Source organism: Anabrus simplex, chromosome 5, assembly GCF_040414725.1.
Source record: "Anabrus simplex isolate iqAnaSimp1 chromosome 5, ASM4041472v1, whole genome shotgun sequence".
In the NCBI taxonomy this organism is placed as follows: Eukaryota; Metazoa; Arthropoda; class Insecta; order Orthoptera; family Tettigoniidae; genus Anabrus; species Anabrus simplex.
Genome location: NC_090269.1, coordinates 20,158,634 through 20,186,496, shown reverse-complemented (window position 1 = coordinate 20,186,496; position 27,863 = coordinate 20,158,634). Strand labels below are relative to the sequence as shown.

Below are 27,863 nucleotides of genomic sequence, written 5' to 3'. Positions count from 1 at the left end.
AACCCCTAAATACCCTCATAATTATGTGCAGAGATCTGTACCCTTTATTGACAATCCCACTTAAGTGATTACCCCCAAGAATATATTTCCTTATATTATCACCTAGGTACCTACAATGATCCCCAAAAGGAACTTTCACCCCATAAACGCAGTAACTAAAACTAAGAGGACTTTTCCAATTTGTGAAACTCACAACCTGACTTCTAACACCGTGTATCATCATACCACTAGCTGCCTCTGTGGATCAGCGGTAGAGTGTCGGCCTCCGGATCCCAAGATAGCGGGTTCAAACCCGGCAGAGGTAGTCGGATTTTTGAAGGGCGGAAAAAAGTCCATTCGACACTCCATGTCGTACGATGTCGGCATGTAAAAGATCTCTGGTGACACATTTGGTGTTTACCCGACAAAATTAATTAAATCTCAGCCATAGACGCCCAAGAGAGTTTCGGTTTACTCGGCCTGCCATCTAGTGGGGGCCTAGAGTAAAACGGAACGTCGAAATTGACGAGCAGACAGCCAGATGGTGTCAAATTGAAATGTCTGCACACGGTAGCTGAGGCCATACGATTATTATTATTATTATTATTATTATTATTATCATACCACTGCCTACTGTCCATCTACAACATTGTAGGGTCATTTTGTAGTTGCTCACAATCTTGTAACTTATTTATTACTCTTTATAGAATAAAAAATTCTGTAAAAAGGCTTATCTCTGATTCCACTTCTTTACTCATATCATTTATATGATATGGAAATTTATCCTATCAGCGCCCCGGATTCGAATATAGTCTAGAACTTTCCCCTGCGGGGCTATTTTAAGGAAAAAGAAAACATAAAGGTCTAATAATGCTGCCTTGAGGAATTCCCCTCTTAATTACTACAGGAATAAAGCGTCGCCTACTTTAATTCTCTGAGTTCCATTTTTTAAGATTATAGCCACCCATTCAGTTACTCATTTGTCTAGTCCATTTCCACTCATTTTTGCCAGTAGTCTACCATGACTTACCCTATCAAATGCTTTGGATAGTCCAGTCACGATAATTGTTTAAACTACATCCAGCGGATGGCTGAGTTATCTTGCCCTTCAAGAGTTCTGCAACCTCAGTGGCTCCCTGCAGTTTATTGACGACAGTAACTGAGAGATTGTCGAGTAATAATGCTCAAGTTTTATTGTTATGCTGGATAATGGTAGTAATATTTAACAATCTCTCCCCCACTAGAAATCATTAAGGGGAAAATCCACTATGCCACCAGGCAGAATTTTAATCTTACCAAGCACCCCGACGCCCCATTCCAAAGACTACGATGCCCCCGGGGAGCCGCAACGTATGAGCAAAAATCCTTCGTTCTGAAGAATCCGAAAATAAACAGACTGGTGAATTCCCAATGTTCCTGTAAAGAATGAAGGACTGTTTTAACGTTCGGAAGATAGCGGCTTCGAATCCTTCTGTCGGCAGCCCTGAAAATGGTATTCCGTGGTTTCACATTTTCACACCAGGCAAATGCTGGGGCTGTATCCTTAATTAAGGTCATGGCCGCTTCCTTCCTAACCCTAGCCCTTAACTACCCCATGGTCGCCATAAAACCTATCTCTGTTGGTGCGACGTAAAGCAGGTAAGGTATTGTTGTTATTATTATTATTTCAGGTATTTATCGTGGAACGTAGGCGTAAGGAATCGCGTAGGGTGAACGGCTGGACAGGGGATCACTTAGAGCAAAAAATTTCTTTAACGGAAATTGGAAATTTTATTTCTTTCATCTCTTAAAACCCAAAAAAAGTAATCTAATGATTTAACAAGAAGTAGTTGAAAAATTACTTCAAAATACTCACATTCAGTAACGATCTCATCAACTCCAACGGTGCATTGGACTTAATCATGTACAAGATTAATTGAGAGAAACTCCCAGTCGTTGACCTACGTATGAAAGAGCATATTGCTCTTAACAGGTACACATTATAGAATCTGAGATCCAAATACATAATGGATAGTCTCAACCAAGCAACCCGTTGCTATTTGCAATCTCAATCACACTGGTAACCCCTAGGGTGACCCCACTTCACAATATTCATGCACAGGTTGCCCCAAGGTAGGCTTATCAACTACAAAATTTCACAAGCAGGTAATGTGCTCTTCCCCAACGGAACCTACACGTAGACGCGGTTACCCGGAAAACCATAAGGAATATGCGTGGGCATATTATCTATTCTACTAGGCCTTAAGAAGGAAAAGAAAAAAGGTTACAGCAAAAGAGGACATTAACAAAAGGCAAGGAGGCGAAATACCAGCATTCTTTAAAAGAACATTCGGGGGCTTAAGGCCCAAAGTCACACAGACTAGTCCCATGTTAAAAAAGGGTGACTGCAGGGGAATTTTTAAAGGCAGAGATTTAGAAAATCTACAGTCAACCAGCTCAAAAGTTGTAGGAGAAAGTTCCGAGGGTCACCACTCGTGGTCCCTTACCTTAAATAATTCCCAGTAGGGAATATAAATTGAGTCCGAAGACTGTGCAGAAGTTTCTACATTTCAGCAACAAATGAAAGGATTACATATTAGATATTAAGGAAAACTGCAGAAATCTTCACCTCAAAACATAAGCCGACACAATCACATATTTAGGTAAATTATGCCATTAACTGTCAGCGCTGGATCTTGTCCAAGTTGGCCACCCTCTGCCTCCTGCCTCCTGCCCCTTCTAACCTCCGTCAAGTTGCACTCTCAATCATCGGAGCAAATCAGACAAGACGGCCCGAAAGCGCTTTCCTTAAAATAGCCCCGCAGAGGAAAGTTCTAGACTATATTCGAATCCGGGGCGCTGATAGGATAAATTTCCATACACGGGACAAATTAAGACTGAAGAACATGTACACAACATTACGTAACTCTTGGCCTTTCTTTAATTTTTTATTTTCTTACAAGTTGCTTTACGTCGCACCGACATGCAGCGATGGGATGGGAAAGGGCTAGGAGAGGAAATTAAGCGGCCGTAGCCTTAATTAAGATACGTCCCCAGTATTTGCCTGGTGTGACAATGGGAAACAACGGAAAACCATATTCTTCAGGACTGCCGAAAACGGGGTTCCAACCCACTATCTATCGAATGCAAGGTCATAGATGCGTGCCTCTAAACACAAGGCCAAATCGTTCGGTAACTCAATTTCTAACATACTGCCTGTTACGGGGTTACCCGTGGAGCAGAAAGAGGTTAAAGAAGGTGCCGGCGTGAATGGGTCTAACTACAATGTCAAGAATTGAATTAAAACTTTAACAAAGGTTATATTTCTTCAGAATTTCAAAAATCAACAAATAACAACCTAACAGGTACAGTTACAATTTCAAAAATTCGAAAATTCAAGATTCAGAACTTGACAATTCTGGGCTACAAGCCCCTAGGTTACAAATTTACAATTGAAAGTGGTATTATTTAGCTAAGGGCAGAAATTCCCTAATCCAAGAGCTCTTGCTCCCTAAATTACAATATCAATCCTTCCAGAGGCACTCTTTTCCATTACAAAATTTTGAAAAAGAGCTAACAGGCTCTCAGTTTCTTCTAGCCTAATCAAGGCAACATCAAAAACTTACAAAAATTACAAAAAATAACATAGTCAGTTTTTTTGGGTTGCAATACGTCCTTTTCGTTCCGCCAGTTTTGAATCTAGGCAATCAGGAATTTTTTGTAATTAATTTTCAACCAATCCCGCATTTCTTGTTCACTTTGTGTTAAGCAATAAATTTTGAGAGGGTGTGGCCGGTTTAGTCTTGACTTCTCTCGAACCTTCCCTGAGGGTATATAAGCTGCGGCTTTTCATGTTTCCTAGCCAATTGATCATCGTCTTTCTGAGTGTGTGTGCTAAGGCAGGAGGCAGGGCCGCCTCTTCCTTCCGTCAGCAGAACATCTATAAGGTAATGGCCACGTAAATTCTATCTTTCTTGCTACCTCCGCAGCTTCATTCGAGGGGAAGGTCTGAATCTTTAACTATGTAACAAACTTTCCTAAAATGTAATTCTTCTTTCGGCTAATATAAAAACGTCATAAAGTCTTTAACTGTAAATCGGGGATAGAGAGTGAGTTACCCTCTCGAGCTCCTCTTCAGCTTGGTTTGAGGTGACTACGTTTTCGTGTAATGTGTTAAAGTAATTTCCATGCGAGCCAGCTCAGTAGTTTGGGAATAGCCTCTGTCTCATCGGCCGAGAGCCCAGTAGGACTTTATATTTCATTATCTGGAGCGCAGTTTTCACCTCCATTCTGTTGTGTTCGGGCCGTTCATTTAACCTGTTCTTTTCGCAAAGTTCCTGTAGGCTTGATACTAAATATCCCTGTATAAAATTGTTTTCAATTTGTAAGTTGTGCCTTGAGAGGCCAGAGATTGAAAGTTTTTGATGTTGCCTTGAGTAGGCTAAAAGAAACTGAGAGCCTGTTAGCTCTTTTTCAAATTTTTGTAATGGTAAAGAGTGCCTCTGGAAGGATTGATATTGTAATTTAGGGAGCAAGAGCTCTTGGATTAGGGAATTTCTGCCCTTAGCTAAATAATACCACTTTTAATTGTAAATTTGTAACCTAGGGGCTTGTAGTCCAGAATTGTCAAGTTCTGAATCTTGAATTTTCGAATTTTTGAAATTCTAACTATACCTGTTAGGTTGTTATTTGTTGATTTTTGAAATTCTAAAGAAATATAACCTTTGTTAAAGTTTTAATTCAATTCTTGACATTGTAGTTAGACCCATTCACCCCGGCATCTTCTTTAACCCCTTTCTACTCCACGGGTAACCCCATAATAAGTGGTAGCAGAGCGTGGTTTCGATCCACAGATCTCTGCGTTATGGGCCCAGCATGCTTCCACCTTGCATCAGAGTGCATGATCAGAGTTTTCGGTAGTGTCATCTTTGGAAAAATGTCCCAACTTTTTGATGTATAGCAGAACAAAGCAAGTAGAAATTCAGTCAGTTTAGGAAACTTCACAATAACAAAATTACTTTGTATTTTAGTAGTGACATCTTCCGATTAAAGTTCCAACTTCTTGTGTTATCAGTTTCACTATTTCATCGATAGAGGAGTTTATTAAGGCGCTGATTTTGAATGAGCGGAGTTGAGTTGCACCTCCCGGTACACTGTCTATTGCTTGTAAGTAATGCAGGGTAATTAAAAATACCCATATTTTAAGTAATTACTGCCTCAATACGGATGGACATGCTGAGACAACTCTGGTCTTGAACTGAAGTAGAAATAAATACTTTTTAAGCCGTTCTTAGTAGCCTTTGCCTTGCCTTTACTTTGACCGGGTGATGGAACTCTCGCTGCTCGTGTGCTGTTAGCCATGCCAGTACAATGTGGACCACCCAGGAGAAACCTCAGTTTGTTTTCCCTCATATACAACAAATCGAACGAGAAACTGGTGTCCGTATTATTTTCATGCAAGACGGGGCACCGCCGCATTTCAAAGCAAATGTACTCAACGCACTGAATATTCAGCTCCCGAATGGTTGGATTGGTAGAGATTACCCTATTCCGTCGTCGCCTAGAAGCCCCGATCTCACTCCAATGGACTTTTTATTCTGGGGATACGTTAAGAACATTGTTTATGGAATGAGTATATATGTGCCTTTGTGCATCACTGCTGCCATCGCACTCTGGACATGCTACAGGGTAGGATCCAAGAAACGTATTATCTATTCGATACCTACCATACCACATATATAAATTTGTTAAGCAATGTAAAAATAACTCCCGCCTTTCCTTTTCAGTTTAAGGGCTTAATGGCATCGATACGTTTATCTTACTTGAATCAGTATTTCTTCTAAGTGAAGGAATTCATTTTCGGTGACACTGCTTGATCAGTTATTTAATAAACTAATACTAACTGACGTGCCCGTGATTCGCTAAGGAATGAGCAGGCCGCAGACAGCCGTGAACGCTGCTCTGCCATATTCAAACTGGTCATTCCAATCGGCGCCTCAGAGTAGGAATCGCATAGCTGAAATACTATGATAAACCAATGTAATACGTACCAATAATTATCAGAAAATGTATGAACCAGAGAAATGACATGCTAAAAAAGAACGAAGTTATCTAACTGCCCAACTACTTCCCGCCAATATTTAGGCAGGCTGTTTAACTCGGGACGCAGCAGTAATCCCATACATCGGAGATGAGTGGAGCAAAAGAGACAAAGAACAATAAACATTGTCAATGTAATATTACTGTTCATCAGTTTTATGAGCGTTCGATATTGTAGGCCTGCGCATGTAGTTTTCTTCCTACTCTGTGATGTTGGGGTATTTAATGTAGAGAGGGTTCTTCTTTTTTCCATGACGACCTCTTATTCTTCATTTTTAGCCACTTTTATAATCATCTTCACAATTTTCCTTGTCGATATGGACCAGTGACCACGTAGTCTTACACCTTCTCACAAGTATGACAAACTCCCCTCGCCAATTAACAATACTTCCATGATAGTAATGCTCGATGTTGATATGGACTAAGCAACAAAAGTCTAAATTCATGAATTCTGTTATCATAATCGGTACGGTAAAACTGCATTAAGACATAAATGATCTGATATTGTATTCTCTATAACATTTCTTATGCAGTAGCTACTCTTCGACAGGACCAATGACATATGAATTTAAAAAGTAAATTTTAGACCCCTTCCCCTAAACTACCATTTCACTCAGCGTGAATAAGTTTTACAGCCTAGACTGTAGTTTCTCATTCCCCAACTTTACATACCGATGAAAAGTAAAATTAAATTACAATTAAACAGTGCATTTCGTCGTTAATGTGGAATTTTGAGCGATGTACACACAAAAATATTATATATATATACATATAGAATTGAATTGAATTGAATTGAATTGAATTGAATTGAATTGAATTGAATTTATTGATCATGATTTACATGCCACTGAGGCTGAAAAGCCCCTTTATGTAGCGTCTTCTTATAATACAGTACAGATTTATGATCACAGTAACTGTATTTTTATAATATTAAAGTATTAAACTAAACATGAAACATAAAAAAATGAAAATACAGACACCAAATCCAGTAAGGTTAAGACATATATTATATAATAAGTAAGAAAGTAAATCATTAAGCCCTTTTGTTATTTTGGACTAGAGAGAGAGAGAGAGAGAGAAAGAGAGGGATAGTAGAATTCTAAGCCCCCTCAGTCTGAAGATGACTAGCCCCATGGTGTGAGAGAAGCTTTGCCTGCCTCCTACTCAGACTTCTTCAACCTCATCGTCTCTTACCTTGAAATCCTTAAATACAGGATGTAACGATCGCCTCTTCTCTCTCTCTCTCTCTCTCTCTCTCTCTCTCTCTCTCGCTCTCTCTCTGCTTCTCTTCCAGTCTTCAGCCGAATACATTAGTCTCCTGGGAACTCACTTTCCCCTAATTGCCTTGCATTACCCCGCCACTGAAACCAATTCATACAACTTCATCCAGCATTCCCGTTATTATCTCAACATTTATGTTCCCATATAACAACGGCATGAAGTTTTCCCGGAACTCAGTTTTTCATATATACAAGAAGCAAAAGATCAAGTAAAGATCTTGTGTACGTCAGTTGAGAAGTGGTAAAAGTTTAACGCAAAGCTCGGATTTTTATGACCTAATAAATGCCGAAAAACCCACAAAATTATATCAAAATCCTCAGGAAGTGCCTTAAAAAGCACAAGGAAAATACCCCAAAATATGAAGCAAAATATATTTACTCAAAATGTTAAATATGTGCATTATCCACATTACCTTTAACTCGTAATGGAGTAAAAAATGAAATGGCGTATGGCTTTTAGTGCCGGGAGTGCCCAAGAACAAGTTCGGCTCGCCAGGTGCAGGTCTTTTGGTTTGAAGCCCGTAGGCATCCTGTGCGTCGTGATGAGGATTAAATGATGATGAAGACGACACATACACCCAGCCCCCCGTGCCAGCGGAATTAACCAATGATGGTTAAAATTCCTGACCATGCCGTGAATCGAACCCGGGACCCCTGTGACCAAAGGCCAGCACGCTAACCATTTAGCCATGAAGCCGGACTCGTAATGGAGTGAATGCAATGAATAAGCCCTTAAGCTGAGCAGCCCTGAAGATGGCTTTCCGTGGTTCCCAATTTTCACACCGACAAATGCTGGGACTGTAGCTTAATGAAGACCACGACTGAGTCCTTCCCACTCCTAGATCTTGTTTCCTCCGTCGCCGTCATAAAACATACCTGTGCCAGTACAACGTAAAGGAAATTGTAAAATAGTAGAATTGTAAAAATGAAACAAATCATCAATAATAATATCAATAATAATACCGGTAATAATAATAATAATAATAATAATAATAATAATAATTGTTACTGGGATGCCCGTGGAGAAGAAAGGGGTTAAAGAAGGTGCCGGGGTGAATGGGTCTATCTACATTATCAAAAATAATTTAAAACTTGAACTGAAGGTTACATTTCTTTATAAACAACAACACAACAAATAACAACATGTCAGGTACAAAAGCAATCTTGAAACAAGACTAAGAGAGTTCAAAATGAGTGATTTTTACAGAATCTGGGCTTCAATATATAGTTTTACAATTTTACAAATGGAAGAGGTATTATTTAGTTAAGGGGAGAAATCCCCTAGTTCAAGAGCACTTGCTCCCAAAATACAATATCAAGCCTTCCAGAGGCACTCGTTACTATTACAAAACTTGAAAAAGAGCTAACAGGCTCTCAGTTTCTTACTGCCCACTCAAGGCAAGGTTACACACAACTCTTACATTCTCTGGCCTCTCTAGGCACAATTTACAATTGATATTACTTTTCCAGGGGTATTCATAATCCAACCTACTGGTTAGATAACTGTCCCAAACACAAAATGAATGGAGGCGTACACTTTCACTCCTAGATAATAAAGAATATCATCCTAACGGGGCTCTTGGCCCAGAGATACAGGGGCTAATCCCAAGCTACTGAGATGACATGAATAAAGATTGAATAAATGCATTACGGAAAGGGAGAAAACAGTTACAAAACGTAGTCACCTCAAACCAAGATGAAGGGGAGCTCGAGAGGATGGCTCACTCTCTATCCCGATTTACAGTTAAAGCTTTATGAAGTTTTACATTAGCCAAAAGAAAACTTATATTCTAGAAAAGTAGGTTACATAGTTAAAGATTTGGACCTTTCTCCTCGGATTAAGCTGCGGAGGTAGCTACAACAAGAAAGACGTAATTTATGTGGCCATTACCTAATAGATGTTCTGCTGCCGACGAAAGAGGCCGCCCGCCTCCTGCTTAAACAAACACACTCAGAATGACGATGATCAATTGGCCAGGAAACATGAAAAGCCGCAGTTTAAATATACCCAGGGAAGGTTCGAGATCATTCAAGACTAATCAGGACACATCCTCTGAATTTTATTGGTTAAGTTCAAAAGTAACGCTCAAAATCGAACAAGAAGCCTGTGATAGGTTGAAAATTAATTACAGAAAATTTCCATTGGCCAGAAATCGGTCCAGTTGTTTTTGAGTCTATTAGCTTCAAACATACCAACATCCAATTATATATATAGATTATTTCCACCTCCGCAGTGCAACTGTTATCACTATTAGCTGCTGTCCTCGGATGCCCGGGTTCGATTCCCGCTACTGCCAAAAATTGAATAATGGCAGGAGGGCTGGTATGTGGTTAAAATAGTACATGCAGCTCACCCCCATTGAGGACGAGGACACGAGTTTATTTTGCTGAATAATGATACTGTAAGGATGTTTGCATGGCGTATTTACGCACTTCTATGGTATAATGTATGTAAGGTTCATTTTCCTTTATACATAAACATAGGAAAATTAACACAAATGAACATTGTTCTAATGGACATCATGTCCATATGTGGCTATCTTAAGAGAAATAATAGATAGGAAGAGCATTGTAACATGCGACGCATTGTTTCTTCACCGACGATATAATAGAGTTGTTGAAGATGTGACGAATTTCGAGAGATATTGCCAAAATTGAAAAATTGTTCAGATTAAACGTAGGCCTATGTCAAGAATCATTTTTGTAATTATTATCCTGGTCTCGGTCTTGGCTTCTTGCCGTTAAATTATTATCTGCGTCTGACGAGAAGTCGCGGCAGCTTAGCTACGACATGAGTAACAGATACTACAGTAAGTTACAAACAGTGCGAGCTCTCTGAAACAGATGCATGTTCATTATTAAATTGTTCGTTATGCAGCACTTACAGTAAATGTGTAACTAAAGTCAATTACACTACGACTTTGAAATTTCACATCAGCACCTCACTTCGCAAGAATCACCGCGGGCGGAACAGGTGTTTATTGTCAGGCCTTGAGACTTGAGATTGGCGCATGCGCAACACCCATACTTACCCCTCGCACACCTTACCGTGCATCCTCGTGACATTTCCGGTTTGTACAGTATTTTCTGTCTTGTCTTTCAGGTGGTTCGGAGTCCAGGGTGGTGCTGAACCCATGCCGGTTCTGCCTGGTCCTCGAACGAGGCTGTTGGGTCCCGTCCTGGTAATAGAAGCTACAACTCCAGAAGACAGCGGCATGTACCGCTGTTCGGCCAGCAATGCTGGGGGAGAGGCGAGCGCTGAGCTACGTCTTGTAGTGAGTACGTCACTCCATGTGGAAGTAACGCCGTCCCTCCTGAGTGTCCATCTGGGAGGGAACGCGGAATTCCGCTGTATCGAGTCATCCCAACCACCCTCAAACATGCCCTTGCTTATCACCTGGCACAAGGATGGGCGACCTCTGCCAGGTCCAAGTCGAGGGAACGGAGACCGCTTGGTGCTCAATGGTGTGGGGCGTGAGGACAGAGGAATGTACCAGTGTGTGGTGCGCCGATCAGAGGGAGAAACGGCGCAGGCGACCGCTGAACTGCAACTAGGAGGTGAGTAGAACTCTGAATACGGTATATCACACCATTTCTCTCATCTTGGTAAATTCTATGTCAGATTGTAGAGCAAAGATTTTTAAAATGCATATTGATTCAGAGCAATACGTGTTTCCTATTCAAATTTTCCAAATCCCTTCCGATTGAATTGAGTCCTTTAGCTCTTTCCTCCAACTATGTACACGTCAATAAAACAAACCGTCAAGACAAACGATACTGATATTATTGTTCATCTACTGTCCTCGTTTCGCTGCCAATGACGTATTTATTTATTGCATACTAGCATATGTACCCGTTCTTCGCACGGAATTGGTAATCGATTCCACGCTTCCTTCATGAATTTATCCGAAGTTACATGCCTGGTTTCAAAAGTTAATACGACATGTTAAACAGATATTCTTCTACGAAAGCAGTAAGCTAAACAAAGTGGAGACAGAATAAAGATCATCATGGAATTTGAACGGTACAAATCCTGGTCCAAAGTTGTACGTAATTCTCCCTACGTCTCGGTTACATATTATTCATTTGAAACTGGGAGTGGCGATTGGTTTCATGAATCGTACGCCACAGCGCCACTCCCAGTTTCAGATGAATAATATGTAACCGGAAAGAAGGGGACATTACGTATAACTTCGGACCACTCTTATAATCTGTTCTATCGAAAACAGGAAAATGACGCTTCACTTAAACGTTTTAACCCACCTTGAAATGACATGACAACCTGTAAAACAGTCCGTAAATTATATCTCCCTGGTTATTCTCCTATCGAAAAAGTGCAAATGAGAAAAAGTTTTAAAAAATTGATTTCCCTTAAGGTTGGTAGTTTTCATTTTAGGCTGGTGATGTATAAATTTGTGGTAGGGTAAAATAACTGTTTCGACTTCATATAAACCCCCAAACCAATCCAGCATTTAGAAATAATTTGGGCCCTAAAATTTACCCAAGGACAGGTGGATAATAATATAAAGTTTAGTATAAATATATCCAGGAGTTTCTAAGTTATAAGAACTCAACAAACAGACAAGTCGACAAACATACAGACACCAAAGATATGAAATATGCAGATGGTCATTATTAAGCCCGAAACGGATAATTGTAAGCAAATTGCGCCAAACTATTCAGTGTACAGACACACGGTCGTTACGACATATTTATATAGATAAGGAATCTGCTCCACGTACAACACCTTTTCCGGTATGTCCACTGGACTTAACCTGTAAAACAGTCCGTTAATGACATCTCACTTATTAACCATCCTATCGAAAAAGTGCACATGAGAAAAATGTTTTAGAAATCGATTTCCATCAAGGCTGGTCGATTCCCATCACGTTGGTCTGGTATATTTTGTGTGAGCGTAGAATCACTGTTTCTGTTTCCTATAAACCCACAGTCCACTCCGGGAATGTGAAATGCTATGGACCTTAAAATCTACTTTTACAGGGGATGCTAAATTTGAAGTTTGGTTAACATACTTCCAGTAGTTTTGCAGTTATGATAAATATGCTTTACGCGCACCCGCTTTTAGGCTAAGTCCGCCCGAACTTAGACTGAAAAATGGGCCATTAATGATATCTCCCTTATTAATCCTCGTATCGAAATGATGCACATTAGAAAAAGTTTTAGAAATTGATTTCCATTAAGGCAGGTAGATATCCATTAAGTTCAATTGTTAATATTTTGCGGGAATATAAAATCACGGTTTCGATTTCGTATAAATACCCAGTCAATTAAGCGATTTAGAAACAATATTGGCCCTAAAACCTACCCAAGGACAGGTGGATTGTAAATATGAAATTTGCTAGAAATATATCCGGTAGTTTTCAAGTTATAAGAACTCATACAAACAAATAAACAAACAAACAAACAAACAAACAAACACCAAATGGAATCCTGCATGTGTGCTGGCTATCCCCGCACGTGTGGGATGATACGGAGTAGGTGTAGTTAATCTAGTTAAGTAGTTTTAGGAGAGATGTAGTGGTGATTTTTTTTTGTCTTTATTACCTGTAAGCCGATGGTGTATGCTAGGGTGGGCAATAAAGATATGTATGTATTTCCATAGACACTGTTACGGAGTTATCCGTGGTAGTTAGAGGTGAAAGAAGGTGCGGGAGGGAATAGGTCTCAACTTACAAAATTAAAGTTAATTTAAAACTTTAACAAAGGTTATATTTTCTTTTCAAAATCAACAGATAACAACAACAGAGTAACAGGTACCAAGTAGCAGGAAAACAAGTTAAGAAATTACAATTATTACAAGATTTGGGCGTGGAGCCCCAAGATTAAGTTCTGAGCTCTCAGCTCACCACCACAATAGCTGAAGGGCAGAAAACCCCTAAGTACGAGGAGCACTTGCTCCTAATTACAATGTTAAGAGGAAAAGAGCAGACCCGCTCTCAATTTTACAAGCCTATCAAAGGCTACAACAAACATTCCTAACTGCCCTTAAGGCGCACATACAGTGACACAGGGGTATCTTGTACCCAACCTACAGGGCCTTCACATGAAGAAAACAAACTTTGGGTTAATTAAATGGCCCAAAAAACCAAATTGACTGGAGGCGTAGCTTGCACTCCTACATGAAACTTTTTAAAACCTAGGTGGCACTCGGCCAGTTATACGGGGGCTAATCCCATACTAGGGAGGTGACTAGTTGGAAAATAAGTTTAAGACTTTAAGAAGGAAGAGAAAAACGGTTACGAAAACATAGTCACCTCAAATTCAAAATGAAGGGGAGTTCGAGAGTGTGAAGCACTCTCTATCCCCGCTTTACAGATTTGTAATTTATAGATAGACAGAAAAGAATTTACATTTTAAAAGGGTAGTTTACATACTAAAGGTTTCGAACCTTCCCCGAGAGTTAAACTGCTGAGCTAGCAAGAAATGAAGATGTTAACAGGCCATTACCTTGTAGATAAACTGCTGCTTGGAGAAAGAGGCGCTTCCCGCCCCCTGCTATATATTTTCACACACTGCGAAAGATGTTACTGAAGTGGCCCCGAGACAAGAAAATCAGCAGTTTATATACCCTCGTGGAACATTCGAGACCTTTCATCAATGATAACAACCCGTCCACAAACTTTTATTGGCCGACAGCAAAAACTGATACACAAGACGATGAAGAAACACCTTATTGGTGGAAAATTAATTACAGAAGTTTATGATTGGCTAATTTCAAAACTGGCAGAAGGAAAGGATTATATTGCCAACCCACAAACCACAGAACAAAATTTAGTAAAAATAAAACTTAGGAATATAATATTTCTTCAGGAAAGTTCATTCCATTGCACCAGAGTGTGTTACCATAGTTTTGGGTAGCGACATCTGTTAGAGAATGTTCAAACTTCTTGATACGGAGCAAACAAACACAAATCAAAATAGACACAGTTCAGAACACTTCAAGATTACCAAATTTACAGTAGTGACATGTTCCGAGAAACCGTTGACTTAATACAGTTTGTTAAAGTTCAGGGTTTCTCCTGTAGAGAGGTTTCAACTGGCGCAATATTTGAATTCGCGGCGTGGAGGTGTACCGCTCGGTACAGACACCAAAGGTAAAAAAAATTCAGATCGTCATTATTACACCTAAAACAGATAACTGAACGATAATTTCGACAAACTAGTTAATGTACAGACACACGGTCGTTACGATTCTATTTATATAGACCAGCTGTAGTTTCTGGAATGAAAAATGACAGGAAAAAGCGAGAGTACCCGGAGAAAAACCTGTCCCGCCTCTGCTTTGTCCAGAAAAAATTTCACATGGAGTGACCGAGGTGTGAACCACGGCACCCAGCGGTGAGAGACCGTCTGAGCCACCGAGGCTGTATATTATTATTAAAATATTATTGTAATATTTATTAATTATTTCAACATGAATACCTATCTTTCTTTAGGTCACTTTTACGTGAACTTCTCGAATTTAATAGACAATCATCCCTCTCTCCCCTTCCCCCACAAACTGGACCTGATTCAATACTTGCGGATTTCTGTTCATGTGAATGACGGAAGAGCCTTGCCTGCATGACGTGGCCATAAGTTAATAACTTACGTCATGTAGGGAGAGAACCTGTTCGATCAATCACAAACAGATTTAAAATTAAATTCAGATTCATGTCGGATCATGACTCTGCATTTATAATATGCGGTATAATGTAAATTATGACGCATAACGGAATTAAATGGAATTCATGGATATGTCCAGTTTATAACTTTCAGTGGATTAAATTCCGTAATCATATCAATATTTTTATTATATCAATACTTTATTATAATAAGGCGAGGCAAATTTTCAAATGAAATGTTATTACTTCATAGAAATGATAAATGTATTTATTTCAAGTTAATTACAAGTAGAACCAGGGGTCCTTTCGGCCGTAAATTTACTGCCACTGTAAATTAAATTTATCCTACAAAAATCTAATAACAAAGAGGAGAAAACATAAAAAACTTAGGATACATTTATCCCAAGGAGAAATTAATATTAAAAACTAAACATCTAAAATATATCTAGGAGATTATAACATTCCATTTAACATTCAGAAACATGGAACACATAAAGGACCTAAGATACGTTTTAATTGTGAGGGTAAATTAAAAGTAAACACCTGAAATATATCTAAGAGGTTATAATATTATTAATACATTTAATCTGGTGAAAATTCACTTACGTGGCTTAATAAGCTGAAAGGTGGCCAATATTTTAGACTTTTCTGTTTTGACATTACTTTGCCGTATTTCGTATAGTTTAACCCCTAAATTGCACAATTTATAATTTCTTTCAAATATGATGGTTTTTCCTTCCAGAACTAATATATTATAATCAAAAAATATTTGTAAATGGTTCGCCTCTGCGGTGTTGTGGTTAGTGTGATTAGCTGCCACCGGTGGAGGCCCGGTTTCGATTCCCGGCTCTGCCACGACATTTGGAAAATGGCACGATGGCTGGAACAGGGTCCACTCAGCCTCGGGAGGTCAACTGAGTAGAGGGGGTTCGATTCCCTCCAGGGTTGGTTTTACCCTCGGACCGCCTCAAGGCCAGTAACCTGGAGCGTGAGACATTTGGTCGGAGGTATACAACTGGAGAGGAAGATCAGTATCTCGCCCAGGCGGCCTCATCTGCTATGCTGGCTGAACAGGGGCCTTGTGGAGAATGGGAGAATATGTTAATAATAATAATAATAATAATAATAATAATAATAATAATAATAATAATAATAATAATAATAATAATAATAATAATAATAATAATAGAATAGCAAAGGTAAAGAAATTCAAATATTTGGGTGAGACAATTCAAGAAAATGGTTTAGAAAAATCTGCTATAGAGGAGAGGGTACAAAAGATGGAAAGAGCGTACGGTATAACTAAGAATACTTACAACAAAAAGTGCTTATCAAGGAAACTTAAAATAAAGCACTACAACACAGTAGTGAAACCAGAATGCCTTTATGCCAGCGAATGTTTAGCACTGAACTACAAGCTTGATAAATTAGAAATATTAGAAAGAAGAATTATAAGGAAAATATTAGGTCCTCCAAGAATTGCAGAGTTTTGGAAATTAAGAAGTAACAATGAAATTTACCAGAACGTAGAAAACATATCAGAAACAATAAGAAAAAGGAGACTGCTATTTCTTGGACACATTTACAGAATGGATGACAATGGACTAACTAAACGAATCTTCAAGTACCTTTGGGAAAAGAAATCAACTACCACCTGGATTCAAGAAGTCAAGAAAGACCTGGAAAGGAACAACATACGAGAAGAAGAATTATTGGAAAGAAAGATTTTTAGGAAGAAAGTCTTACAAATGGAAGGATTCCAAGGGAGGAAGGAAAAGAAAACAGGCACAAAGTGGACTGAAGACAGGAAAAAGAAACACAGTGAAACAATGAAAGAATACTGGAAGAAAAGGAAAGAACTAAGGAGGAACAATTGAAATTGTAACGTGGTCCTTAGAAGGCCGGAACGCAAGAAGAAGAAAGAATAATAATAATAGTAATAATAATTGCTTTACGGCCCACTAACTACCTTTACGGTCTTCGGAGACGCCGGGAGAATATGAACGGATAGGCAAGGCAGAGGGAAGGAAGCGAGCGTAACCTTAAGTTGGGTACCATACCGGCATTTGTCTGTAGGAGAAGTGGGAAACCACGGAAGACAACTTCGAGGATGGCTGAGTGGAGAAACGAACCTCGCCCCCCCCCCCCCTACTCAGTTGACCTCGCCAGACTGAGTGGACCCCGTTCCAGCCATCGTACCACTTTTCAAATTTCGTGCCAGAGCGGGGAATTGAACCCGGGCCTCCGGGGTTGGCAGCTAATCACACTAACCACTACACCACAGAGGCAGATTTATTTCTGTTTAAATCCTTAAAATCTTGAAATTTGGGGTTTATTTTAATGAAGTTCTCACTTCTCTCCACTCTAATATGGAATAGCTATTCATGCTCATTTTTCAATTTTTTTTCACTCGTTCTTAAACCGAGCTCGGGCAAAGCGCGCCTTACATAGTCTGAACTGATTTTTGTCAAGGCTCACTCTACGTAATTGCTAGCAAATAAATATTTTTATAGGGTATTCTTCAGGTGTTCATTTTGAATAAATCTTCCTTCTCTGTTCCATAGAGAACAAGTGGCTATATAAATTGCAATCGTATATCCCGACCATTAAAAATTTATCTCAGAGCAAGTCCCAGATTTTATGGCACGACGTCTAGCAGCAAGTGCTGGGCGATAAAATCCCTCCTACATCAAGTACAGCTGTCGGAGTCAGGTGATTACATCCCTATTAAATATCACCAATAAACGCAAGTGTGGTCCCTTAAGGTTGAAATAGGAACCCCTGTTTAATAGCCCCGCTGAGTCTAACTCATAATGCAAGCTCTACCCATTAAGACTTATCTTAGCCGTAACTGGTGTGACTCAACGTGAGATAACGGGTCTCTTTCCAGTAAATGAGGAACCTCCTGGGAGAACTCTGTCTGAAACAGACGTTTTGTACTGCGGACCACAAAACTAAATCGGACTGGTCGTGGTACATTATCCAGATAAGAATCAATTAACATTCCTTTACATGGAAGAAATTTACTGTCAGTCGCGAGGAATGTTATTTTCTTTGCACTTTATAGCTCTATATCGAGGAAGTCAGCAGCTGGACAAAGTTTTACACGTTTCGTTACTCAAAATTAAGCACAGGTCGGCATATTATTTTCGTCTTAAGCCCTATCATAAAATATGAAATGCATCCCAGAATAGGAGGAAGCTTTATGTTCAAGGGGAAAAGGTGTCTGGCATTTTTCAGAATGCACACAATTAAACACGAAGATTACAATGAAGAAAGGACTTTTAACTTCGCAATGGACTAATGCCATTAAACTGAACTGTAATGTGATAGCAGTCCGTAGTGTTCCGTTGCCGTCCCTGCAGCGTGATAGAAAGCCTCCCTCATGTTCTTGGTTTCTTCCCGAAAGGGGAACTAATGAAAAGTAACAGGCACCATATGGTCAGGAGCAGCATTGCAGAACTTCTCAAAAAATCTGGCAGATTTGAAGTCTTTGAAGAAGGGTACTGTATCTCTACTGATGGATCCAGTAAACATGCAGAGATTGTCACGTTTGACAGGAAGAGTAATATCGGCATTGTTATTGATGCAACAATAAGATTTTAGAGTAACAGTTCACAGCCCAAAGAAGTTGATTCTGACACGAAGAGATACCACGAAACCTGTTTTAAGTACTTTGAAGAAAAGGATCACATACCCGCCAGTTAATTTTCGGTGCGCTAGGGTCTATCACAAAATTTTTAGTTAATTTCCTCCCTCATTTTGGTATTTCTGCTACGTTTCCAACGATATTTGTTAATATGAGTAACGTAATTAAGTACTTGTCAATAGTGAATATCCATTTATACGAGATATGGAAAGAAAAATAAAGTAATCCTCGTCGGAGATAGCTGTACAACAGGGGAATTTCAACATTATATGTAATCTCATTTTATCCTAAGATTGAGAAAATTTGAATGGCATTAAGTAAATTACTACCAATTTCATGTTGCTACCGTACGGTATCCCTTATTCTAGGGCAGCTGTCCCTTATGGATTTTCTCTGTCACCTCTAAATCTTCAAGACACAAATAAGATATCGGTTATTCAATTCTTTCCTTTACTATATAGAATGAAGGACCTAATCATTTACTTCCATTCTACTCTACAGCTAATACTTTATATGCAATTTCCTGTAGATACAGCATAATACCCTTGTTACGCTTGAGTAAGCAAAGGAATGGTACAACTCTTGTAAACATGTCAGATTTATGTGTTTGTTTTCATCTAGATGCAATATTACCCCAAAAGAGAACCAATAGATACCTGGACTGGTATGTTTGTTTACCTAGTTATCGATGAAGACACATTCGATGTACCTTTGCTGTTCTCGGTAGTGTTGTGATGTTCGCAGTGTACTTCAAGCATTGCTAAGGTATACAGGGTTATTCACCTACGGGGTTACACGGAAATAACGTCTAATCCATTCAAGATATTGGCATTCTGTTTTCATATTCGTAAATGATACCCAGGGACGTGTAAAATAACATGCTACTTATTCTCATGGGGTGATTAATAACCGAGACATTAATACTAACTCCATATTTTTAATGGAACGGCACAAATTCGTGCAACTGGCCTAAACGTTCAACTGCATACAAGATCAAATATGTAAGTATTTTCAAAATCGGGCAGTTACTTTCTGAGATATCAATAAGAACAGCATGCGCGACTTTGCATGCCGCATTAGACGGCGTGCAGTCGGGCAAGGACGTACTGACACGCAAGTACTTTCCTGGGTGTGATTGCAGCCACAGAATGGATACCAGGCATGTAAGCATATCGTACACATGTGATGGGTTTGTAAAGTGTGTATGATAGACGAACTGATGACAGGACAGGGAGGGTTAATGTTTTTAAAAGGAACAAAATAATTACTTGGTACCTTTGAGATAGACCACGGCCGACGTCCTATCCAAATCCTTTCCATTCCCATTCATGGGGAAAGAGGCCAAACTGAGTGCAACCTGTTACACATGGATTTCAAAACAAAACAAAACAAAAAACTTTAATATTCCTTCCCCGTTGTGTGTTCGCCAGTCATACAATAACGTTGCACACCCAGGGTATGTTACGGTACATCACATTTGGTGTAGGATAATTTACAGTACATATCTGGTATCCGGTCTGTGGCTGGAATCAATGTCAGGAAACAGCTTGCGTGCCAATACGTCCTTGGCCGAACGTACGCTGTCTGATGCGGCACGCAAAAGCCCAAATGCGATTTTTATTGATATCTCAAAAAGTAACTGTCCTATTTTGAAAATAATTACATATTTGTACTTGTACGCATATGAACCTTTAGGCCAGCTGCATGTATTCGTGCTATTCCATTTAAAAATATGGAGTTAGTAGTAATATATCGGTCATTAATCACCCCTTGAGAATAGGTAGCACGTTATTTTACAAGCCCCTGGGTATCATTTGCGAATATGAAAACAGAATACCGATATATTGAATGGTTTAGACTTGATTTCCGTGTAACATCTTAGGTGAATAACCCTGTATAAGTTACTATACTAGTGTCCAAAAGTTAAGAATAATCACTAAACGAGGCACTAACGCCTGAGAGGAATGTTAGACGGTTTTCTGAACAAACGGAAGCTGACACACACCGTATCTCACACAACTTGTACAGTGTCAGAAAGGTTCTGATAGCTAAGGTAAACCTTTGACAACAACTAACAAAACTTGGCAATGTCTTCCACAACAAAATTTGCTGTTAATAGGGTGGATGGTTACCCCTAATGGCCACACATGCTTCGCAGCAACGTGGCATGCTCTCTATCAGATGGTCCAAGAGCTCTTGTGGCAGTCGACCCCATTCCCCCGAAAGAGCAATCCGAAGGTCTTGGAGGGTCCTTGGTGGAGGTTGACGGGATGCAATTCGCCTCCCCAATGCATCCCAGGGATGTTCTATAGTATTTAGTATTTAGAACCGCAGACCTCGCTGGCCAGTCCATGCGATGAGTGTCTTCCAAAGCCAGAAATTCATCCAGCAGAGCAGCGCGGTGCGGTCGAGCATTATCGTCCATTAAGAGGAAGCCTGGACTAACCGCACCTCTGAAGAGTCGAACATGTGGTCTCAGTACCTCATTCCTGTATCTCCAAGCGTTAACAGTGTTCCTCGGACCTCCCATGAAGATGTGCGGTAATTCAACATGATGCCACCTCACAGCATGACGCCACCACCACCATACTGGTCCCGCTCCACGATGTTCCTGTGGTCGTGTCGGCTACGCGGTTCTCTCCAGATTAATGTGCGACGGGAATCGTTCTGCAAACTGAAGCGGGATTCATCTGTGAAGAGCACATGCCTCCATTCATTCATGGTCCATTTTCGATGTTGACGGCTCCACAGTAAACGGGCCCGTCTCTGTGCTGGAGTGAGCGGGAAGCACACCGCTGGACGTCGGGCAAACAGCCCTGCTGTTTTGAGCCACCGGTACACAGTTTGCCGAGAAACGGCAAAACCTGAGACGGCTGCAAGCTCCGCCGACAATTGTCTTGCAAGTGCACTCCGATTTCGTCGGGTGGTTAAGGCTAAGTATCGGTCCTGCTGTGGGGTGGTTACCCTTGGTCGACCTGGTACTGGCCTACGACTAACATCTCCTGTGTCTCGAAATCGTCTCTAAAGCCTGGAAATGACACTTTGTGGCACATTCAAGGATACGGTGACTTCAGTCTGTGTCTGGCGTGCTTCCAGGTGGCCGAGTATTCTACCTTACAAAATGGGGTCTAAATGGCGTCGTTGTATCAGTACGTTGTCACGTTCACCACGAGGCTACACTCCGCACACTATAACAGGGCAAAACGACTGAGGAAATATGGGGCGCAGGTACTGGGTGTGTTTACCTTGCGGTTACGCCGCTAGTCAAAGCAGAGGATACTCCTTTCCTGTACAGAGTGAACACGTAAGATTGGTAGGTGCATATGTCATGCGATTTGCGGCCTATTTCCTATTACCCTGCTTACTCGTAACTTGTGCTTACTTTTGGACACTAGTGTATTTGGTTCCCGCATTTCAGTTTCTTAGTGACATCGTTATTATGACTCAAAGAGTGGAGATACCCATATAAAAAGGTGTTGCAATTGTAGCACTCAGATTAGCCAAATTGCAAAACAATGTAGCGTGTCTATATGGGGCGTTCAATACACCCTTCACCACCAGATGACAACAGGTAGCAATAAGGACAACGTCGTAAAACAACTGAAAGTGGTGATAAATTCATCAGAATTATTAGTAAGAGAGAGTGGTTCAAAACAGCGCCATAAATTCGCACAGAATTAGTAGAAATGAACAAGAAACGAATATTTGTTGCAACAGTATAAAGGAGGCTGAGTGTAGCCGGATAGGTAGGATGTGTGGCTCGAATGGGCCAGAAAACATCGTAATTGGACACAGGAAGAGTGGAAGAAAGTGTTATTCACAGATGAATCGTTCGAGAGTTCTGGAATCAGAAGGTGGATATTTGTTCGCCGATGTGAAGGAAGAAAGATGGCCCAGCAGTGCGTGCTACCTACAGTTAAATACGGTGAGGGCTCTATTATGGTTTGTGGGTGTTTTTCAGGAGAGTTGTTGCCATAATAAAAGACGAGTTACAGTTGGTAAGTTATGGTTGGGAGGTAGCACTGAATCAAAACAACATCGATAGAGCATTAGAATGAATTATATACCCAATTAAAAGGGTAGCTCAGATAGACAGAGACAGGAGAAACAGAAAGAGAGAAGAGGTAGGATGGTACGGTAAGGATTGTGAGGAATTACGAAGAAGGGTTATGAGGACGCTAAAAGAGTATAGAAAAAGCGGTGAGAGTGCAGAAAGAGTAATTTTCTGTCATTTAAAGACAGGATATAGAAAGGACATTATGGAGAGGAAGAAATTATGGATGAAAGAACAAACGGAAGCTATAAATAAGGATTGTAGGATGAACCAAATTGAGAAAGTATGGGAGAAAATAAAAAAAAATTAATAAGGGTGGGAGGAGGTTTGAGAAACCAAGTATCGAGTACGATCAGTGGGTGAACTATTTTCGCAAATTACTTGGAGGGGAGGAGAAATTGTATAGGGGAGGAGGATAAAGTTGTATGGAGAGATATAGAGATATCGATATTTGAACTAGACAAAGGAATTTCAAAACAATGAGTACTGGAAGAGATAGGCAAAATTAGGGGCAGGTTAGCAGGGGGATGTAACGGTATTAACAATAGGTTTTGGAAAGAAATAAGTAAATGTGGACAGATGATAGAAGGCATAGTTAAGTTTTTTAATAGGATCTTCGACGGTGGTAAATACCCAAAGGAATGGGAGACAGGGATAATACGCCCAGTCTACAAGAAAAAGGGAATAAAACATTCCGAGTAATTACAGAGGGATAACGTTATTAGATTCACTGAGTTTGATTTACACAGGAGATTTAGCAAACAGATTAAGGGACTGGGCAGAAGAAAATTTGGTATTGTCAGTTTTCCAGGGGGTTTTAGAAATGGAAAAAGGACGTTAGACAATATAATGATAGTGAAGATGATTTTAGAAAAATACACGAGTATGGGAAGAGGTAAAATATATGTGGCGGCAATAGATTTTGAAAAAGCATTCGGTACGGTAAGCAGAAGAGCGTTAATGGAATAATTGGGCAGGTTGTGGGTTTCTGGAAAGATGATCCGTGCAGTGGAGGAAATATATAAGAAGGTCAGGTGCTGTGTTAAACTCGAGAAAAATACATTTGAGCTGTCCAATAGACTGATGGATGGGTTTAAAACAGGATTGCAAATTATCCCCGATATTGTACATTTTATTCATGAACGACATTTTGGATGGACACGGGGGAAATAACTGGGTGGTGCCGGTTCTAAATGAGATAGATTCCAGGACTGATTTTTGCGAACGACGTGGTTTTGTTGACTTTAACGGGGGATGGTATGCAGCGAAGTCTAAATGCGGTGTCGGAATATGCCAAGAAATACCAAACCCCATGGCACAACAACCCCGAAAGGCCAAGCCTACCAAGCGACCGCTGCTCAGCCTGAAGGACTGCAGATTACGAGGTGTCGTGTGGTCAACACGACGGATCCTCTCGGCCGTTATTGTGGCATTCTAGAACAAGTAAATAAGTTAGAATATCTAGGAGTGTTTTAAACAGAAGAGGGAGACGGGATGACCAAATAAAGAGAGCAAAGTGGAAGGGGCTGGCAGCCCTAGCAGTAGTCAAAATTTTAGTGGCAAAATTCCCGGGAATAAGTTAAAAAACTTTGAGGTTAAATCTAATGTCAGTAGTATTAAGTAGAGTAATGTATGGGGCTGAAGAATGGGGCCTGGAGGTAAAGAGGGTTATACTAGGACAAATTATGAGAAAATTTTGTAAGGTGGTAATGAGATTGTCGCAGTGTACAGCGAATGTTGGGGTGGTATTAATGTGCGGGGAGGAAATAGATGTGGAATGTGTTAAAAGAGTAATCAAATATTGGATGCGTTTGAAAAGAGGTGAGTGAGGGGAGGTAATATAGGCTGTGTACAAACAACAAAAGAAAAGCATGTATGATGGGTGCTGGTTAGCAAAAATTAAACTGTACGTGGAGAGGGTGGAGATGGGGTACATGTGGGAAGAGATCTGGAATAAGAGGGAAACTAGGGGTCAGAGAATGCTTATTAGGAGGATTATAGATATTCAAAAACAGAGGCTGTTAGAAGAAAGTAGTAAGAGAGGATCTCTTAGTGCTTTTAATAAGGTAATTCAAGTGGTAGTGTTAAATATTCGGAATGTAGATAGATTGTAGTGCGGAGGCTTACTGTTGTAGCTTATGGGTTTAAAGGGGTGGATTAAGGGTAAGGATAAGTCCCTATGTATATTACGTGGGAAAATGAGTAACGACCTACACATAATAGGTGGATGCAAAGATACAGAACAGGTTGGAGGTAAACGTTTGAGTAACGGCAAGCGAGAGTTATTAGACCAAGGGGATGAACAAAAATCTTAGGGTGGGTGATTCTCGAATGGAAAAGGGGAGGGGACTTGAATAAGTATTTATGTGCGGTCAAAAGATTATGTGAAAAAAGTTGAAAGAAGTAAGTGCATAGATTTATAAGGATGTTCTAAAGGCTAAGTTTGGACATGAATTTTAAAAGGACTTGCAAGTTGTTATTTGGTATGTAGAGCAGTGTAATGAGCTATGTGTAGACAGCAAGTTGAGAAGTAAGGAGAAGGAGAACACGCACTCAGCAACAGTAGAACAGCTATGGCTGAGTCATCTGACGTAGTAGAGTAGGTCAGGTACGAAGTGTTTATAGTATGGACTCAGCCAGGCTGGAGTAGATAGGGCCGTTGGCCTCTTTGGGAATTGTGTGTAATCAATTATATTAGTGTGGAGCCACACGACTCAAATTGAAAAGAGAGTGATTGAATGCTAGACTGCCCCTTGGGAGTGGGAGGTTATATAGTAAGAGTAGATGTAAATTAGTAATTATATATGGTAAGAGGTTGTAGGGAGAAATGGGAGGGTGGAGGGCAGGACATAACTGTAAGAGGACGGGATAAGGCGGTCCTATCCCAAATGTATGTGGTAGAGAGTCTGTAAGTGTTAATTAGAGGGTAGGACGTGGGTTTACAACGCAGCAGTGAAAGAATGGTCGAGACATATGTCGAGAAAGAAGACAGGGAGGCGGGGCACATAAGGAGCTGGATGTCCGCCCACAATTGGCCTGCCGCAAAAGGAATGGTGAGGAATTAGCATTGTCAGCTGCTATGGTATATTGGATCTTCTTTTTGGGCCCCGCGTGGCAGGGCCGGGCGTGTCATCCCTGGGAGGGGGGCTCCTTTTCTCACAAGGGGGGATGATACGGCCGGACAGTAGTAGTTGCATGTGTACTGGTTTTTCGCCCTGTGAGGGCCACAAAGGATTATAGGGTTATGTTAGATGTAGGGGTGGCCCTTTCATGTAGTCTGGTTATCCGCCCATGTAAGAGGCCACATAGTAGGCTTAGTTTTTTAATGAGGGTGGCGTCTCACATGTGGTCTGGTTTGCCGCCCGTGTGAGGGGCCACACAGCAGTGTTTGAGTGATTTTATTCTGTTTATAATTGTTCAGTGTTGTTAATATTAGTGGTTCATTCTGTTTTTTTTTTTTTTTTTTTTTTTTTTTTTTTGAAATTGTTATTGGGAACATGTATTCGGGCGAAAAGCCTGTAAAGTTCAATAAATTACTCATTTCTCATATTCTAATGATTTCTACCATATTCACCAGCATTATATAAAAGGTATTGTGCTAAGGCCATAAAGACGCAGGTACTTATGTTTTTGGATGACTATGATTTACGCTTTAGTTGGGTTACCTACCTCCGAAACAAGTAAGGGGCTTGTGAACCACCCGGCATATATTTAAGTTTACATAATTATATTTCTGGAGAAATGAATTTTGTTTTGTGTTCATATCTGATATATTAATGAGCGGTGGGGTATATTATCACATTTTTACTGGAATGGGTTATAGTTCAGATGAACCGGAACCCAATTCTAGTGCCTGTTTGCGTACATGCTCTGTGCTTCAATATCAATTTACGTCCATATTTTGCCACTCCAGTGTGCATTCAAACTATGTTTATATGGCACACAGCCAAATTCTGAGCCATGTCCACAAGCCAGCATCTTTCAGCTCCTGGTAGAACTATAGTGACCGAGTGTTTTGGCTACATAGTACTTGTCGTTTAGCTGTAAGCTTGTATTTGGGAAATGGTGCGTTCGAATTCCACCGTCGGCAGCCTTTTCTGTGGCTTCCTATTTCACACTAGTCAAACAAGATGACTGTACTTTAAGGCAACAGGTGCTACTTTCCTATCCTATCCTAGATCACTAAAAATCTATATGATTCAGTGAGACGTCAAAGATAGGATAATATTCTTACCATCTTTCTTCCTTTTTTAACCCGTTCACCGTCCAGGGCTGGTTTTCCCATCACACTCAACAAGGGATCCCATCTCTAACGCCTCAAAGGCAGTGTCATGCAGCTGGCGACATTTGGTCGACGATACAACTGTGGACGAGGGCCGATATCTCACCCAGGCGTCTTCACCTGCTATATTGAACAGGAGTCTTGTGAGGGATTGGGAAGATTGGAACGGATAGACAAGAAAGAGGGGAAGGAAGAGGCCGTGGCTTAAGCGTGGTATCATCCCGGAATTTGCCTGGAAAAGAAGTGAGAAACAACGCAAAACCACTTCGAGAATGGCTGAGGTGGGAATCAAACACCCCCTCTACTCAGTTGACCTCCCGAGGCTGAATGGACCCCATTTCAGTACCAGAACCACTTTTCAAATGTCGTGGTAGAGTCGGGAATCGAACTAGAGCCTCTGGGGATGGCAGCTAATCATACTAACCACTACACCGCAGAGGCGGACTAGGCACAGAATAATTATTTTTCGGAAGACGTACTTGGTTGGAGGCGACAATCGGACAATGATATTCAACAGCCGTATCACGCATGCGTGTATTCTACTGTGGCCATATTTCATATAAACTACTTCAGAGGGCTAAAAATAAACCTACTTACATACTCGTATTACAGAAAAACCTCTCCTTGCGGACACTCTTCGAATACGGGCAGATTATTTTTAAGTACGAACTGAAATAATATGAATAAATGAATGAATGCGTGAATGAACGCTTTACTCTCCCAGTCACGGCTGACCACCATATTAGGAGAGAGTATTCATTTATTGTAATCCAACTTATCACATGGAGATGCTCTTGATAGCACTACAAAATAAAAAGATATTCGTATTAGTGAAATGTTACAAGAATGTTTCAAATGTATGTCACGTACCCAATAAATATTATACGTTAGCCTTCTGAGGCATTCCCTAGACCCT

General features: G+C 40.4%; 1 protein-coding gene across 1 annotated transcript in view; it reads left to right on the top strand.

Annotated features, from left to right (window-relative positions):
* LOC136874332 (cell adhesion molecule Dscam2) overlaps positions 1 to 27,863 on the top strand; it is a 1,095,748-nt gene that overhangs the window by 596,059 nt on the left and 471,826 nt on the right. Inside the window, exon 5 of the mRNA XM_068227756.1 lies at positions 10,441 to 10,895. Coding sequence (XP_068083857.1) covers positions 10,441 to 10,895 — 455 coding nt within the window. The remainder of the gene's footprint in view (positions 1 to 10,440; positions 10,896 to 27,863) is intronic.